This window comes from Puntigrus tetrazona, chromosome 2, assembly GCF_018831695.1.
Source record: "Puntigrus tetrazona isolate hp1 chromosome 2, ASM1883169v1, whole genome shotgun sequence".
NCBI classification, from domain to species: domain Eukaryota; kingdom Metazoa; phylum Chordata; class Actinopteri; order Cypriniformes; family Cyprinidae; genus Puntigrus; species Puntigrus tetrazona.
Window position 1 is genome coordinate 7,374,824 of NC_056700.1, and position 17,532 is coordinate 7,392,355.

General features: G+C 38.0%; 1 protein-coding gene across 1 annotated transcript; it reads left to right on the plus strand.

Moving 5' to 3' along the window:
* Positions 1-13,594: 13,594 nt before the first annotated feature.
* ptger4c (prostaglandin E receptor 4 (subtype EP4) c) lies at positions 13,595-16,212 on the plus strand. Its single transcript, XM_043256906.1, has 2 exons — positions 13,595-14,699; positions 15,338-16,212. The coding sequence occupies exons 1-2, from the start codon at positions 13,899-13,901 to the stop codon at positions 15,929-15,931; spliced, it is 1,395 nt and encodes a 464-aa protein (XP_043112841.1). The 5' UTR covers positions 13,595-13,898; the 3' UTR covers positions 15,932-16,212.
* Positions 16,213-17,532: the final 1,320 nt, after the last annotated feature.

Sequence of the window (17,532 nt, forward strand, 5' to 3'; positions counted from 1 at the left end):
GTCAGATTCAACATTTCTATAAAATGACATATAATTAACTTTTGAAATGATGGAGAAGGTAGGTCTTTGCTTAATCCATACTTATTTAATATATAATGAATTTTAGAACCACCTGGATTGAGAGGCATTAAATTTAGAATAATTAATTTTAAGGGCATTAGAGAGAGAAGGTCAGATAAAAATAATAAAAAAGTATAATCTGCATAAAGAATTGACTGATGAGTCTAACTTAATCAAAATTATAAGCTTATACTGCCTAATGAATCCAACCTTATATTTTCGACATAAAATACAGGAAAGGCTCAGACAACCCTAAAGATTGTGGCTTTCTTCTTTCAGGCGAACATAGTCTGAGTTTTTTTTTATTTATCCTGGCTCTTCTTAATGGTGGTGGATAGTGGCCATTATTTTAAAGCTCCATAAATCATATATATATATCAGTTGTAAAACTAATCTATACGCCTCTGGGGAGTTAACACATGTCTTTTGAAGCAGATCAATGTTTTTTTGTAACAAAAATATTTATATTTTTAAAATTATAACTGTAATCACTGATTTCTGGCAACATTTAATAAAAGCATGGGGCAAGTTCTCCTTTAACCAGATGAAACCAGCAGTTGGTTTCATCCTGCATCAAAGTAAGGTTTTGTAGAAGACTCAAGAGGTCCCCATGGTTTTGTTTTTTTCATCGCACTGAAATCATATTAGTATAAACTTCTTATATACAATTTCCTGAGTGGAAATATCCTATTCTGAGGCTAGGAATCTAAATAGTGTTTGTGCACCCAAAGAACAGTAAGCATGTTTTGCTCAGACTTTTGCCATGGTTTCAGAACTGGTACAGCATTGTCACTTATGAAGTCAAAATGATGTACTGGGGTTTTTGGCATATCTTGCAAAATTGTCAGTTTGCTGTGCTAGAAGCTTACTAAGCAATTGATGGATGTGTGATGCACAAGATATCTTCTTTGCTCTTTCTTCATGATACTAGGATTGGATCATACCCATAAGAACTCATACTGCAAATGGGAGTACTTAATAGGAGTGTCACTGATCAGCCAGACTCTACCACCAAACCCACCAAAGATCTCTTTCCCTGAGTTCTGATCACCTGTAGCTGTCACTCATCATTCAGCCAACCAAGCACCCAGCATAAAAGCACAGACCTCCTCCACAGCTTTTGTCCAATATCATAATATAAAGTGGACTCTCTACCATTGCTGTTCCTTATTAGATTGTCACTGGTACTGAGATGTGTGCTACACCTATCTACCTGCAAGATCATTTCTAGCGAAACTATCATATGAACTCTCCACACACCTGGAACATCTCTGGATAAACTAACATTTTAGCTTACATAAGCCAAAGCTGCTGTATCCAACTTCAAATGATCCAAAAGCATATGGTACTTGCATTGCTCAGTTACTTCTGAACATACAGGGAGTGCAGAATTATTAGGCAAGTAGTATTTTTGAGGATTAATTTTATTATTGAACAATATTCTCAATGCACCCAAAAACTCAATATCAAAGCTGAATATTTTTGGAAGTAGTTTTTACTTTTAGCTATTTTAGGAGGATATCTGTGCGCAGGTGGCTATTACTGTGCATAAGGATTAGGCAACTTAAACATATACCCATTTCAATTATTTGTTATAAACCAATATAACATCAACATTCACAAATATACATTACTGACATTCAAAAATAAAACCAAAACAATTCAGTGACCAATATAGACACCTTTCTTTGCAAGGACACTCAAAAGCCTGCCATCCATGGATTCCGTCAGTGTTTTGATCTGTTCACCATCAACATTGTGTGCAGCATAGTTTTTCTTTTAGACCCTTTCTTGCCAGCCATGCTGTGGAGTACTTGGACGCGTGTGATGGAGCATTGTCCTGCATGAAAATCATGTTTTTCTTGAAGGATGCGGACTTCTTCCTGTACCACTGCTTGAAGAAGGGGTCTTCCAGAAACTGGCAGTAGGACTGGGAGTTGAGCTTGACTCCATCCTCAACCCGAAAAGGCCCCACAAGCTCATCTTTGATGATACCAGCCCAAACCAGTACTCCACCTCCACCTTGCTGGCGTCTGAGTCAGACTGGAGCTCTCTGCCCTTTACCGATCCAGCCACGGGCCCGTATCTGGCCCATCAAGACTCACTCTCATTTCATCAGTCCATAAAACCTTAGAAAAATCAGTCTTGAGATATTTCTTGGCCCAGTCTTGACATTTCAGCTTGTGTGTCTTGTTCAGTGGTGGTCGTTTTTCAGCCTTTCTTACCTTGGCCATGTCTCTGAGTATTGCACACTTGTGCTTTTGGGCACTCCAGTGATGTTGCAGCTCTGAAATATGGCAAAACTGATGGCAAGTGGCATCTTGGCAGCTGCAAGCTTGACTTTTCTCAGTTCACGGGCAGTTATTTTTCACCTTGGTTTTTTCACACGCTTCTCGCGACCCTGTTGACTATTTTGAATAAAACGCTTGATTGTTCGATGAGCACGCTTCAGAAGCTTGGCAATTTTAAGAGTGCTGCATCCCTCTGCAAGATATCTCACTATTTTTGACTTTTCGGAGCCTGTCGAGCCCTTCTTTTGACCCATTTTGCCAAAGGAAAGGAAGTTGCCTAATAATTATGCACACCTGATATAGGGTGTTGATGTCATTAGACCACACCCCTTCTCATTACTGAGATGCACATCACCTAATATGCTTAATTGGTAGTAGACTTTCGAGCCTATACAGCTTGGAGTAAGACAACATGCATAAAGAGGATGATGTGGTCAAAATACTCATTTGCCTAATAATTCTGCACTCCTTGTAAGCTGATATGGAACTGTTGTTTGAATGTGCAGGTGTTTAGTTTATCTGTTTGCTGCCCTTTGATGTGCTGAAGCAGTCATAACTCTGCAGATCAAAGGATTCGAGATTGATGTATTAACTTAGCTGTTCTACTTTTTGGAAGGAAATTTTGATGAGGATGACCAGCGCATGCAGTGATGAAATCCAAATGAGATCTCATGGAACATGCTGGCTGTAAAATGAATATAATACTGGGTAAGAAAAATCAGGAGTTTTATTCTTCTTCTATTTGGAAAAAATGGCCAATTTAGAGACATCCATGGAAGACAGGGTGTAAAAGTACATGCATAATAAAGCTAAAGTTAGGGTAGCAAACTGTCTTGCCAAGCAAACGCACCTTCTGGGCCATTAAAAAAATCTAAGCTTCATGAAATTTCATGTCATGGTCTTAACTGCACTGACATAATTTTTACTTTGCACTTTTTTTTAAATCAGTGACCGATAGCCGGATTTGCACATGTAACTTATGAAACTTCAATATAATAATAAAAATGGCTTGGTTTAATGCTGAAATGTCTTATCTCCAACAGCATAAAGTCCATTTAGACTTCAAGCACACATCTGTAAGTAATTTTGATCACCTTAAATAGATGGTTCTGTGTTTTATTAGGGTTGGAACTCTACAGGTTGTTGTACTAAAGGATCAAAAACCCAACCAGTCTCCTTTCTCCTTGTTGTAGACTGAACAGATGACATGTCTATCATTAGATGCTTAATTTCTTTTAGTTCAGCCCACAAAATAATACTTTTTTTGTGCATGTCACACTTTGACAGCAGGACATTTATAATTTCAAAAGGCAAAAAACAAACAAACAAAATGGCTTAGTTTTGGCAAAATTCAAGGTTTTCTGCCTTTTTTTTTGTGAATAACAAACAAAATAAGCCAGATATTTTTTCATTTCTAGCTTATTGTAAATGGCTGCATATGGTATTAATGTTGTCTGACAAGAAACTCTGGGTTCTGGCTAGATCTCAAACTTCAAGTCAAGATCAAGGGATAGATTCAAGAACAAACCAACGGAGACACAAAGAAAATGAACCCAATATATGGATCAGTATACACGAGGATCAGGTTTTATTGCCAGTAGGATGTGAATACAGCCTGAATTACAGACTAAACAAAGGGGTGTGACCAGGGGAAACGAGGAGGTAGGACAAGTGAAGCACGTTGCAGACACAGTGGCAGAACCATATGCTTAGACACAAAACAAACAAAGAAAAATTGAACAAAGAGAAGACAGTCAGGGCAATATCCTGACAGCTTTTCATTGAAGGCATCTGGAAACTTAGTTTTAATCCTTTAACACAATGCAAATGAATGCAAAATTCAAAAGGCAGGTGAAAAATGTAAAAAAAAAATCAATGCAGAAAATGTCTTTATTAAATTCACAGTGTTGCTTTCTCCATTTAAATAGTCTACCTCCTATTTATTTACAAATGCTTTCACTTGTAAACGATGCTTGATCTGTGCGTATTTCTCCCCTGATGTAATGGCTTCTCCAGATCTGTTTCCTAGAGAAAGCAATATTATGGAGAGATTCCATATCAATAGTTATTACTTTCACACTAAAACAATGAGAAAACATTTGTGAGAAATGTATATGAAAAAAAAAATCATATAAACTGACTTCCTTTTAGAGTGTATGATGATTCTGGTTAGCATTTTGCCTGTCATCATCCCAGCAATGTGTGTTATTCGTGTAGTCTTTGTAAGAGAAAATATGAGCGAGATGGAGAGGAAGTATCGTGTGACAGCAGAGCAAGCTATCAGCCACATCACACCAATGTTTGCCTTTAACTGAGGCAGAGTTGAACATGCCTGTACTAAATAAATATTGTACAGACAGCCTCATGCTTTCATGCCTGACACCGACATGTAGGAATCAAGGCCTTGTCATTTAATCTCTCTGTGCTCCATTGTGTGGTAATTACCTCGCTTTCTAATGTGCTGTTGTTTATGTCCCAGTGGAAATGGGGGATCTCTAATTAGAAACGGACAGTGTCAGTGTGCCACGCATGTGGTTGTGCTTAGCCTGTGAATCCCACAGTGAAATAAGAGGAAAATTGCTTAATGTCCTGAGAGGAAATTAATTCAGGCTACAGTCACATCCTAGTGTCAATAAATCTCTGCAGCCTGATAATACCTTGGTTTGTGCCGCTTTGAGAGCTATCGTAATGTTGTTAGCCTAGCTCCTGTTTCATTGAGACCTTCACCCATTCACTCATTTAGTCTGCATCTGCAAGTTTCAGCTAGGAATGAATTTTAAGCCATTATACAAACTCAGATTAAAGTCAAACAGGATTCTATTATTGAGTTAAACAGACAACAATATGTGATACTTTCTACCTGCTCAAATTCTCTGAATGATTTAATTTTCCAATCGTGCATTTAACATATACTACTGAGTTAATACAATAATTCTCTTTATTCTCCATTCACATAAAGCTATTTCTAAAACAAGAGCTAAGAGACAAAGAGCTTTTCCTTTTAGATTCTTTCTCATTCAGTACCAGCATTTAGCATCTCTACAGAGAATGAATTTTGCACTGGCCTTAAAGGGGTAGTTCACCTAAAAAATGTAATTCTGTCGTTAATTACACAACCTCATACCCATATCTTGGAAAACACAAATTAAGGTATTTTAAATTAAATCTGATTGACAGCAATGGCCATAAAAATAAGACAGAATCAATGACTTTATGTAACGAACAAGTTTTATTTTCTGCAGCAAGCTTAATTTTTTTTGTTCGTTTTCTTTGCACATAAAAAGTATTTTTGTAGCTTCATAAAATTAAGGTTGAATCACTGGTGCTTTTTTACTATGTTTCTGGACCTTGAACATGGAAGTCTCATTGCTGTCTGTGCAGGGTCAGAAAGTTCCTGGACATCATCCAAATTTGTTTTACAAAAATGAACAATGGTCATGGATTTTAGAACGACATGAGTGAGTAATTAATGATGGATTTTTTATATTTGGGTGAACTATCCCTTTTAATAATAAATGTATTCCATTCTGGGTATTATTCTTGCATCTTGCCAGCTGAAGAGTCACAAGATAAACAATAGTAATATCTCCCTCACAAGATGCTAACTTAACCACAAATTCCTTAGAGAAGCAATATTGCTACAAGGCGGCTGTTAGTCACCACAGCACCATTGTTTAAGCACATCTTCAAATGATTCATGCCATCCTTGTGTTATATTTTGAGAGAAGAGATTTCTAAACAGTCCTTGAGGCACAATGGTGTTCAACAACAATAGAGACGTAGCGTATGTAAAGGACCATTGCTAATGTATGCTAAGTTGTATATTGGAACCTACTATGAGAAGTGCACTGTGAAGCTTCGATCCAAGATGGTATTCGTTTTTACAACTTCATACATTCAAGTCAGTTCACTGTAATGTTATTTTTATTTATTAGTACCTTCTTTATTTTTAAACAATTCACATTTCTATGCTATGCATCTTCTAACAAAAACCTCTTCAACCATAAACAGTTCCCTGTCAAATGTAGATGATTACCTTTGTTTTCACTACATTTATTTCTGTAATGCAAAAATCTGTCGGCTTGTTTCGCAACACAATTTTGTGCTATGCACTGAATACTATGATTTGTGCTCTTTATACTGCTATATTTGTTGGCTTCACATGATAAAAAGCAGTTGCAAATGTTCTACAAAATATCTGCACCAATAAAATATGCAACATTTTATTATTATAATTTTTTTTTTACAACCAGATGGCTTTGAGATGGGGATGGAAACCGATTTATTTATTATTTATTGGGTGAGTGAAGTTAGCATCTTTTAGATTTGCCCAGATGGTTAGTGTTGGTGGCTTGAAAGTTTATTTTCCCCATCACAACAAAGAAGAAAAGATTACGCGGCTGGATGCGATGACAGCATTCAAAAGCATTAACACCTGTGCCCTTTTTTTCCCAGCCATTTCAAATTAAAACTTCTCCTGAGCTTCTGAAAAAAAAAACCTGTGAGTCGTGTTTCTCACCTCCGAAGGAGAGAGACTGCGTCACAGCATCTCTGTCACATCTCTCACAGTACAAGATTCAGATTCTGCACTCTTCTGGGAAACATTAAAGCATCTTTCATTCTCTCCCCCACTCTCTTGTTCACTAATAACATTTCAGAGACAAAGATGGTTTACTTTAACCATGCCTGAACACAAGAGACTGGAGAGAATAAGAGACCGAGACAGCGTGTGAGGGTAATAGACAGAAAGGGGTTTAATGAGCTGCCTGGAGGGAGATGACGGAAGAGAAAACTGTATTTCGCCCAAGCACTCTGTCAGACCATTACATCATTGCAACGCTTTTACGTCAAAATGTGACGTGATGAGCAAATGCTCTTCCTACACAGATAACGTCACGATCTCACCAACAACACGCCATCAGTTTGCAATTGGAATTAGATGTGGACAAAGCTGTAGCTTTTAGTTTTTCTAACCCTGTTAAACAAAAAACGCTGTTTAGGTACTGCTTTAAAGTATGATAGCTTTTCATACTCACCGAATCATATGCTGGTTCAAACTAGGGTCTGCCACAGAGCTACAAGGGGGTTGCTAGGGGGTCCGGGTAATATATGTATCTATATATACAGTATAGAAAGTGAGAGAGTCAGACTGCTTTAGGTGTATGTTCAGAGGCTGTGTGTGTGTGTGTGTGTGTGTTTGTGTGTGTACGCACACACATGGATGAGTTAAATGCAGAGCACTAATCCTAAGTATGCAGTGGCTGTGTAAGATGGTATGGTGGGCTTGGGACGATTCCAGATTCCAAGGACCTGATGTGGGAGGGGTGCCACTATACTATTACTACTGATGGGGACAACCAATTATTTATTATTTTATTATAACAAATTAGTCTAAAATAATATATAAGAAGATATTTGGTGTACATATTCATCACAAGATCAGCACTACTCTAGTACACAAAATCAAGCCAATAATGAGATGGAAAAACTTAAGGAATGGCATATGTAGGATATTGACTCTATCATGAGGGACATACATTATGATTATTGACCACTAGAGACATCATCAGTCAATCACCTGCAGTGTTGAAGGTGAACAAGTGTGGTGTATTGTAATACATCCATTCAAAGCCATCGCTAGTGGGGGTGAAAGGAGGAGATGATTATAGGGGCCCATGGCTCTGGGGCAAGAGGTCAGCATAAAAGACGCTCAGGGCCACTGCTGCACGCCATTAATAAAGCTTGTCATTTGCATGTGGTTTAAGCCTTGCTAGTTTAAATGTTTCAAAGGGTTTTGAAGAATTTGAGCACAAGTACTGGTGTGCACACAAAGAGCCTTCTTTCAGACACAAACACATAATTAAATTCTCTTTCATGTCGTCTTGCGCTTGAACGAGCAAGCACATTTTGCCAATTTAAATATGCTCAAAACGATGTGCAAGAGCTTAACTGTGGGCCTCTGAGTTTTGCCTCTTCTTGGACGTGAATGGACCAATACATAAAAATAATGTTGAACTACTTGTCTTGGTGAGTGTTCTTAAAGAAAAGTTGACCATGTCTTAATTGGACATAAACAGGTGAGAAAAACATCTAAAGCGTATCATGTTGGATTAAAAGTCTCTTAATGCTCTCAGTGTCCTTGATCTAAAATAAAACACTGAGTGAAAATCACCCACTGCTTTTTAATGATGATTTGCATTTGATTATTCAGGTTCCACCTGAACACTTTAAAAATGATTCCAAACATGGCCATGGGCACAACCTTCACCAGCTTTGCAAATCCCAGCTATGGACCTACACCATTACTGAGGTCTTCAACAGACTTTTCTTGCAAAGAAATTCAAAATTTATTTAAAGGGATAGTTGATAGGGATATTTAATTAAAATCACCTTCATGTTGTTCAAAACCTGTAATACCTTTACATTACATTCATATTCATAATTTGCGTTTCTTATGCCCTTCACTCGCAAACTTCCCTCCATCTTGTTTACTCAGATGTACGTCATTGATTATGTCGCATGAGTGCACACTACTGGCAGAACTGGAACGTCCTAAGCCCTTAATCACTTGGAATCAGCTATACAGTTGGTTTATTGGTTGCATTTGTCTCCTTCGTGAATTTGTTTGGTGCATCATAGGTATGGTCAGGTTGTTATGAAAGTAAAAAAATAATTTACATATTGTTGTTGTTTGGGGTGGGGATAAATTAAATCTGCAAAGGCATCATAATTGTGTTGCATTGTTGTCTATAGACCGGCCTGAAGTGTGCATATGAAGCAGACTCGCTTCCTTTGTCAAAATCGAGGGACTGAGGGTCTGTCCATATAAACTTCTCTCGTCCAATTCAAAACGGTAAACAACGTATGTTACGTTTGATCTAAATGTAAACAATGTATCTGCATGCATGCATTGCATTTGTCGTTTAAAAAGTGATTGATTGATTGATGTACGTGATACTCTCCAAAATGCCGACAAGGGTGACACGGAGGAAACAACTTGTTGAATAAAATCGCTATTTTTGTTTTCTTTATGCACAAAAAGTATTCTCATTGCTTCATAAAATTAAGGTTGAACCACTGATGTCACAATGTCATTCTGAGCCTTGATCATGTTAGGATCCTGTCAACGGAATTCATGTTATTATATATATATATATATATATATATATATATATATATATGTATGTATGTATATATATATATATATATGTGTGTGTGTGTGTGTGTGTGTGTGTGTGTATATATATATATATATATATATATATATATATATATATATATATATATATATATATATATATATATATATATATATATATATATATATATATATATATATATATATATATATATATACACACATACACATATATATATATATGTGTGTGTGTGTGTATATATGTTATGCTGTTATTATATGGAATTTTAGTATGGCTGAAGTGCTGTATTATCTATTTGGCAGCCAGAACCTGAGCTATGAAAACTTTTAATACTAATATATGCAGCTAAATGTAATAAAAAACCAAAACAAAACAGTGTACATGTAAATCCTATACATTTATACATTACTTGCAGGGTTTGGTTACAAAATAGCTTATTATTTGCTATTTGTTATGCTATTTGGAGAACAAAGAAAACCACAAATAACCATATGGAATACTCAGTTTAACTTCTTGTCAATTTCCTTTCCATCCGAAGAAGGAAATTGCTATACAGTACTCAGCGTCAGAGGTCAATAATATCAACCATGCTGCTCTGCACGTCAAAACTGTAGACAAAGGCATGATGCAACCAAGCTCAGCTGCGTGATATTTCTATAGCAACAGCTAATCTTGTCATTTGCTAAAACGTGCTTCATTTATGTAACTGATTTTCTATTGACATTTCATTGATTAAGTATATAATTACCCATTTCGGGGTTTTTTTCCCAGTGGACCTTCATCACAACAAAAGAGCAACTGAAAGGATTAGGAGCAATAATTATTCACTTGTCATGAACTGTCTAATGAATGAAAGATTTATTTTTGTTCTCACACCAAACGTGTCCATCTGTTTTTAAACGAACATGTTTCACTCTATCAGTATCACTATCACTGAAAACTGAAAACTTTAGTGTCTGCTAACCTTTGGAATAAATTACATTTCATAAAAATAAATGATGAATTTGTACTAAAGGGGAAATTAAATGTGAAATATTCACGTGCCACTATTTGTTCTATAAATGACCCTCAATAGACATTTACAGTATGTGAGATGTCTTAATATATACTTGCCATGCACACTCACATCTTCCCTCTGTGTGTGATGTGGGTGTGTGAGCGTTGGTTATCATTGTGAGAAAATATGAAAGGCTGATTGAGATGCTTGCCTGCGGCGCCGGCCACTCACACGCTGACTACTGCCTGCATCAGGGCGCAATCTACTTACACATAGTAACATCACTCTTAAATTCCCCCTGGGGTTTGACGAATTCTTTCATTACCTCAAATTAGATCTCCGGCATTGGGGTCACGCTTGCTATCAGATACCTGTGGTGGACCGAGGAAGAGCTTTAACGAGATCATGTGTTGACAGAGGCTCTGCTGTCATCTTAATCACTCCCATAAGTACAGCAGTATAGCTTCGTATAGATTCCTGCAGATTCATAACCGTCCTTGTACCTAAATACTCCCACATGGATTAGCAGATGGATGCAAGGATTTCCCAGTCCAAACGCAGAGATCAATACTTCTCTATGCTTAGCTCTGAATATGCAGTGTGTGCGCGTGAGAGAGAGGGACTCAATGTGTGGAGTGAGATTAGTCTCAATAAAAATTCACGCAAAACACATGATGCATATATGAACCTAATTCACCTAACTCACCTAATTCACGTCCACAAATAGACAAGAAAAGCTCTGCCATGAGAGCTATCGCATTCTCAGTAAACAAAAACACAAGACTACGTCTGTGGTCTGGCGTCGATGACGTAACATTCAGGTAGGCAGGTTGGTCGATTTACAAGATCAAATCTGACTGGCCAGCTGACTTCCATCTCATGGAGATTCATACATATTCATACATACATTTTTTATGTAATCTTTTTTACATGTGAATTGGAATACGCGTGCGCGCATTGTGTCTTTTGCGTGAATTATTATTGAGACTAATCTTGCTCCATACTTTTTCATTTTTATCTTATGCAAAAAATTTGCAAAAAAGAAAATTACAATAAAAAAGGCTAACAATAATCCTTGATACATCGTGCTCAAACATTAACATCTGATACATTCAACGTTTCCTTTTTTTACATGCAGGTGCAGCTTGACAAGAGAAAACAAGGGAAAGACAATGGAAAATAATAGAAGGGAGAAAAATATGCTATATGTTAATAATGTATTGTTTTCCCTGCTCTTTCCTTTGTTTTCTCTTGTCAGGCTGCACCTGCATGTAAAAAAAGGAAATGTTTAAACTATACAAAACCCCCTTGCTCCTATGCAGTACTGTGAAAAAGTTTTAGACAGGTGTGAAAAAATGCTGTAAACAAAGAATGCTTTCAGAAATACAAATAATGATTGTTTATTTTTATCAATTTACAAAACGCAAAGTGAGTGAACAAAAGAGAAATTGAAATCAAATCAGTATTTGGTGTTACTTCCAGTTGCCTTCAAACCAGCATCAATTCTTATAGGTACACAAAGTCAGGGATATCGTAGGATTATAGTCAGATGTATGATCAACCAAATGATCATCAATGTCACACGTAGGTTGAAACCCAGTCAAGAACTGAAACAGAAACAGCTGTGTAGGAGGCTAAAAACTGGGTTAGGAGCAGCCAGACAAAGATTTCAAAGCAGCCTGGGGTTTCAAGATGTGCTGTTCAAGCTCTTCTGAAGAAACACAAAGAATCGGCTAACGTTGAGGATCGTAGACGCAGTGGGCGGCCAAGGAAACTTAGTGCAGCAGATGAAAGACACATCAAGCTTATTACCCCAGCAGTACCGTCAGCTCAGAACTGCCAGAAACCAGTGGGACCCAGGTAGCAGGTGGCAGCAGGTGCTCTGGACTGAGGAGTCAAAATTTGAAATATTTGGCTGTAGCAAAAGGCAGTTTGTTCATTGAGCGGCTGGAGAGCGGTTACAATAATGAGTGTCTGCAGGCAACAGTGAAGCATGGAGGAGGTTTCTTGAACGTGTGGGGCTGCATTTCTGCAAATGGAGTTGGAGATTTAGGTCAGGATTAATGGTGTTCTCAATGCTCAGAAATACAGGCAGATACCATCTTCATGCAATACCATCAGGGAGGCGTATGATTGGCCCCAAATTAATTTTGCAGCAGGACAACGACCCCAAAGATAGAGCCAAAAACATTAGGTACTATTTTCAGTGTAAAGAAGAACCAGAAGCACAGAGCCCTGATCTCAACATCATCGAGTGTGTCTGAGATTACATGAAGAGACAGAAGGATGTGAGAAAGCCTACATCCACAGAAGATCTGTGGTTAGAACCTACCAACCGAGTTCCTTCAAAAACTGTGTGCAAGTGTACCTAGAAGAATTGCTGCTGTTTTGAAGGCAAAGGGTGGTTACACCAAAAATTGATTTGATTTAGATTTCTCTTTTGTTCATTTATGAAAATAAATGTTTAACGCTTCCATTTTTGAAAGCATTCTTTGTTTACAGCATTTTTTCACGCCTGCCTTAAACTTTTGCACAGTACTGTATATAACAAAAAACAAGAGAATATTTAGCATAATGTTATATATTACTGTGATTTTAAAAAAGTGAAAACATCTTAAATGGGAAAACTCATAAATGTTTCCAGAATTCCCAGCACTGCATTTCAAATTTTGTTTTAACTTGACACTGTTTCTTTTTAGTTTTTCTTGTTCGTTATGTTTATTAGGGTTGTATGTTACGTCTAATGTTGTTAAATTAACGTTTGCTGCATATTTCAGTGTAATTAATCTCACCATGTGACTTTTTCATCACCACCTCGTTCAAAACATACAAAAGGTACAAAAAAGATTTAAGTACTTTAATAGGTTGGTATATTAACAATATATCAGATAAACATTATAACATCAGTGAAATTACGGTATTTAACTGTTTAAGTTAAGACCGTACAACGTGTTACTGTATTTTATTGGTAAAGTTTTCACCGTAGTTACTGAGCGTTCACATGAAGCAAATACAGTGAAATACAAATCACAGATTTATCATTATTATTTGCCCTTCAACTGGACGTAATGAGCAATGGAGAAAAATATTCTTTTGCAAAATAATGCAGTTAGGCATGCACCGAATGGAACTTGCTATAAGCCACACACCTGCGTTTACTATTAGCTATTTCTGTCTGCATGGGATTGAAGGTGACGTCACTCTTGAAGCTGACATCACACAGTGGGTAGAGGAGCTGTGGCTTTCTATAAAAGCAGTGACACCTATGAGTCCACCCGAGGCCACAGAGCGATGCGCGTAAACCGCGCGTCCGTTTATTATTTATTTGGTAAACTCAAGCACTTATGGACAAGAGAAGTATAGAGAAGTAGAGAAGTATACTTGTCAGACATGAATAATTCGCTGCTGAACGTGTCAGAAGCCAACAACTCCTCTCGTGCCTTGAGTCTAGACTACCGCTCTCTCATCACTTCGGCCAGTATGTTTGGCGTCGGGGTCCTCGGAAACCTCGTGGCGATCGTGGTGCTTTGCATCTCCAAAAAGGAGCAGAAGGAGACCACCTTCTACACTCTGGTGTGCGGGATGGCTATCACGGACCTGCTGGGCACCTGTTTCACCAGTCCGGTGGTCATCGCCACATACATCGCGGGCAGGTGGCCGGGCGGTGCGCTGCTGTGCCATTTCTTCTCCTTCTCCATGCTGTTCTTCGGATCGGCCGGCATGTCTATTCTGTGCGCAATGTCGGTGGAGAGGTACCTGGCCATAAACCACGCGTACTTCTACTCGCAGCACGTGGACCGGGCTATGGCTCGGTTAGCGCTGATGGCGACGTACCTGGCCAATATCGTGCTGTGCATCTTGCCCAGTTTTGGTTTCGGAAAGCACACGAGACACTTTCCCGGAACTTGGTGCTTCTTGGACTGGCGCGCCATGGACTCCATCGGCGCCTCGTACACGTTTCTGTACGGAGGGTTCATGCTGCTGTTGATCGCCGTTACCGTCCTGTGTAATTTCGCCGTGTGCCGTTCACTGGTCGGGATGAGCAAGATGAGTCGCATGGTGAGGGCAGAGGTACCCGGACACACAGGCTCCAAGCGCAGGTTCAGATTAACATCTGCAGCGGAGATCCAGATGTTCTGGCTGTTGATTTTCATGACCATTGTGTTCCTGATATGCTCCATCCCTTTAGTGGTAAGCTGTTCTGACCTATAGTTCACAGTGTTCATTTTATCTGTTGTAATGCTATTTATATCGTATATGGATACAAAGGAGCTTGTTTATCTGATCTTGATAGTCATAGCGCAAAATGAAGTGTAAATCATTTTAGCGTCAAACCACTAAATAAGCTCCACTTTTATATCTATAAATGAATTACTTAATTGGTTATTATTAATTCATTAGTTAGAGCACCAATGAAGCAAATCAAATTTGATCATACATTTATCGTAAAAACATATCTAAAAGTAATAGTGAACATGTAGTTGTGGGAAATAATGCGTGTTCAAGTTCCAAGGCGAATAGTTCAGTGCTTATCATTTCATTGTCAGATGTAGGTTATACTAGGGTGACCATACAGGCCATTTTTCTGAGACCCATCCTGGCCAGGATTTCTATATCGCTTTCATTCAAAGCACCTCAAGAGCGCTTGGAAACATGCAAACAAAGCTTGGAATTTTTTGGCAATATAGAAATACCGGCCAGGATGTGTCTGGGTAAAAAGGCACATATGGTCACTCTGGGTTGTACGTATTCAGTATATGGACTCTATTCTGATCTTTTCTAATTGTAATGAGCATGAAGTTTATATATTTATTTTTTTTACTTAACAGGTGCGCATCTTTGTCAACCAGCTGTACGATCCAGCTTATATATCATCAGGCAAAAGTCCAGATTATCGCAGTGATCTCTTGGCCATTAGATTTGCCTCCTTCAACCCTATCCTGGATCCATGGGTGTATATTCTGTGCAGGAAAAACCTACTAACCAAAAGCTGCACACAACTGAAACGCACCATCAGACTGAGGAAAGGGGATCGTAGTCGTGTTTTGGGTTGGATGGACGGTCAGCACTCGCCTCCGTCGTTTGCTCAAAGCAATTGCACAAGTTACGCGTCATTGCGCACGGCCATCTGTAGAAACGACGTGGGAAAACAGAGCTGTATGAACACTAAGTCTTACGTGGACTTAACCCTTCGCCAGGCATGGGACTTTGATACGGCTCTGGCTGAGTTTCATCCCTTCAGCGTCGACCAGAACGGCGTCATGGGGTTTGATGAAGATGAAGCGGCATCAAGTCCCAAACTCCTCGCTAAGACTGTTGTGGTGCTACCGGTCGCTCAGATAATAGAAAATAAGGCTGAAATAGTAACCTGCACTTTTAGTACACCAAGTTCATGCGTATCAGAAAAGTGCTTGAGACAATGACCCCGCTGCCAGTCCAGATTAACTGATTAATGCACTGTGACAAAAAGAAAAAGACTTTTTCTCTTGTCTTATTTCACATTCACAAATAATTCTGTGAATTCGCTTTATTTAGATCTAGAATGATCCAATTTTAGGATTAAACCATGAGAGGAGACACTTGTACGTCTATGTTTTGTCAGATAACATGTTTGTGTTTAACGTGTGGACATGTTGCTTCCTTACCATGCTGCATGCTGGGTCGTACTTGACTGTGACTCGTAAAACTGTGAATAATTTATTAAAGTGCAATTTATTTTCATCACACCGTTAAATGTAATCATTTTGGAAAAGTCCGGATGAACCTGAATGCATTACACCTGGGCAATAGCGGGTAAAACGGGAAAAAGCATATAAGTCCAAAAATGTAATTGCACTAGGCTTAAAAAAAGAGGTTTCACATTCTATGATCTTGAGCAAAGTGAAATAAACTGCAGACATACATGAATATGAAAAGGTATGAAAGGGAACGTAAAAAAAGACCATACAAGAGCAGAGATGCATCAATGTCTCACGCTTACTTTATATGGTTTTTGAAGAGTTCCTATACATTTGCACTATATGGACTAAAATTTGTTCGTGTTCAAATGAACATATCTTACATCTGGGACGGCATGAGGGTGAATAAACGGTGATAAAATTTACAGTATTTTTACAGTGTTATGCAGGGCCTGAGACATATTTCAGACAGACTATAGTTTTTAATTAAAATTGACTATAGCCAGTTTTTTGTGCTGGTTTACATTTTGTAATGTAATGTAATGTAATGTAATTATTCACAATAATTGTAATTATTTATTTTTTGTAGTTACTACACTATTACAATACCGCTGATCCACAACATGAGAAAACACTATTGACAAATATTTAAAAATACAATGTTCATTTAAACCAAGGGTGTCCTGGAGGCTGAAGCCCTGCAGGGTTTAGTTACATCCCTGCTGCAGCATATTTGCTGTGCAGTTTATGCAATTAAATCTGAATTGATTAGCTGGATCAGGTGTGTTTAATTAGGGTGGCATCAAAACTCCGAAACTGAGTTCGACACCCCTGATTTAAACACTATTTGGATATTTGTGTGAAACGTTTAATGCCAGGAATTTTCTTGATGAAAGTAATAAATGAAGCTTGTTTGACGCGCGAAAGCAAACATTACTGCCATGTCAAAATATGCACGTCTCAGTTTCCATTTACCGTGTTTAAGGTGTGCTGTTTTTCTTCATGAATGTAATCGAGTAAGTTGTTTTAAATTGCACTTAAGTACAGTAATGAATTTCAAACTATAGTGTTTTACATCATACATTTTACATACAAAATGCCTTTGAAATAAGAAATAAGATGTTGTTACAGTATCTACCAACAGTGGTTTGTAGACCACTAAAAACTGGATTTGTATGCATACTAATAGAACAGGAGACCGTTTTAAAAAATGGCACACTACCTTAAAGTTTGAACACTTTACAACGAGGTTGTGCCACGTGCCAGCAGGTGGCAGTGTAAAGCAAATTTATCATGGCATTTTTTGCCGCTTTTCTTGATATCCATGTAACAATGAGGCCAATAAA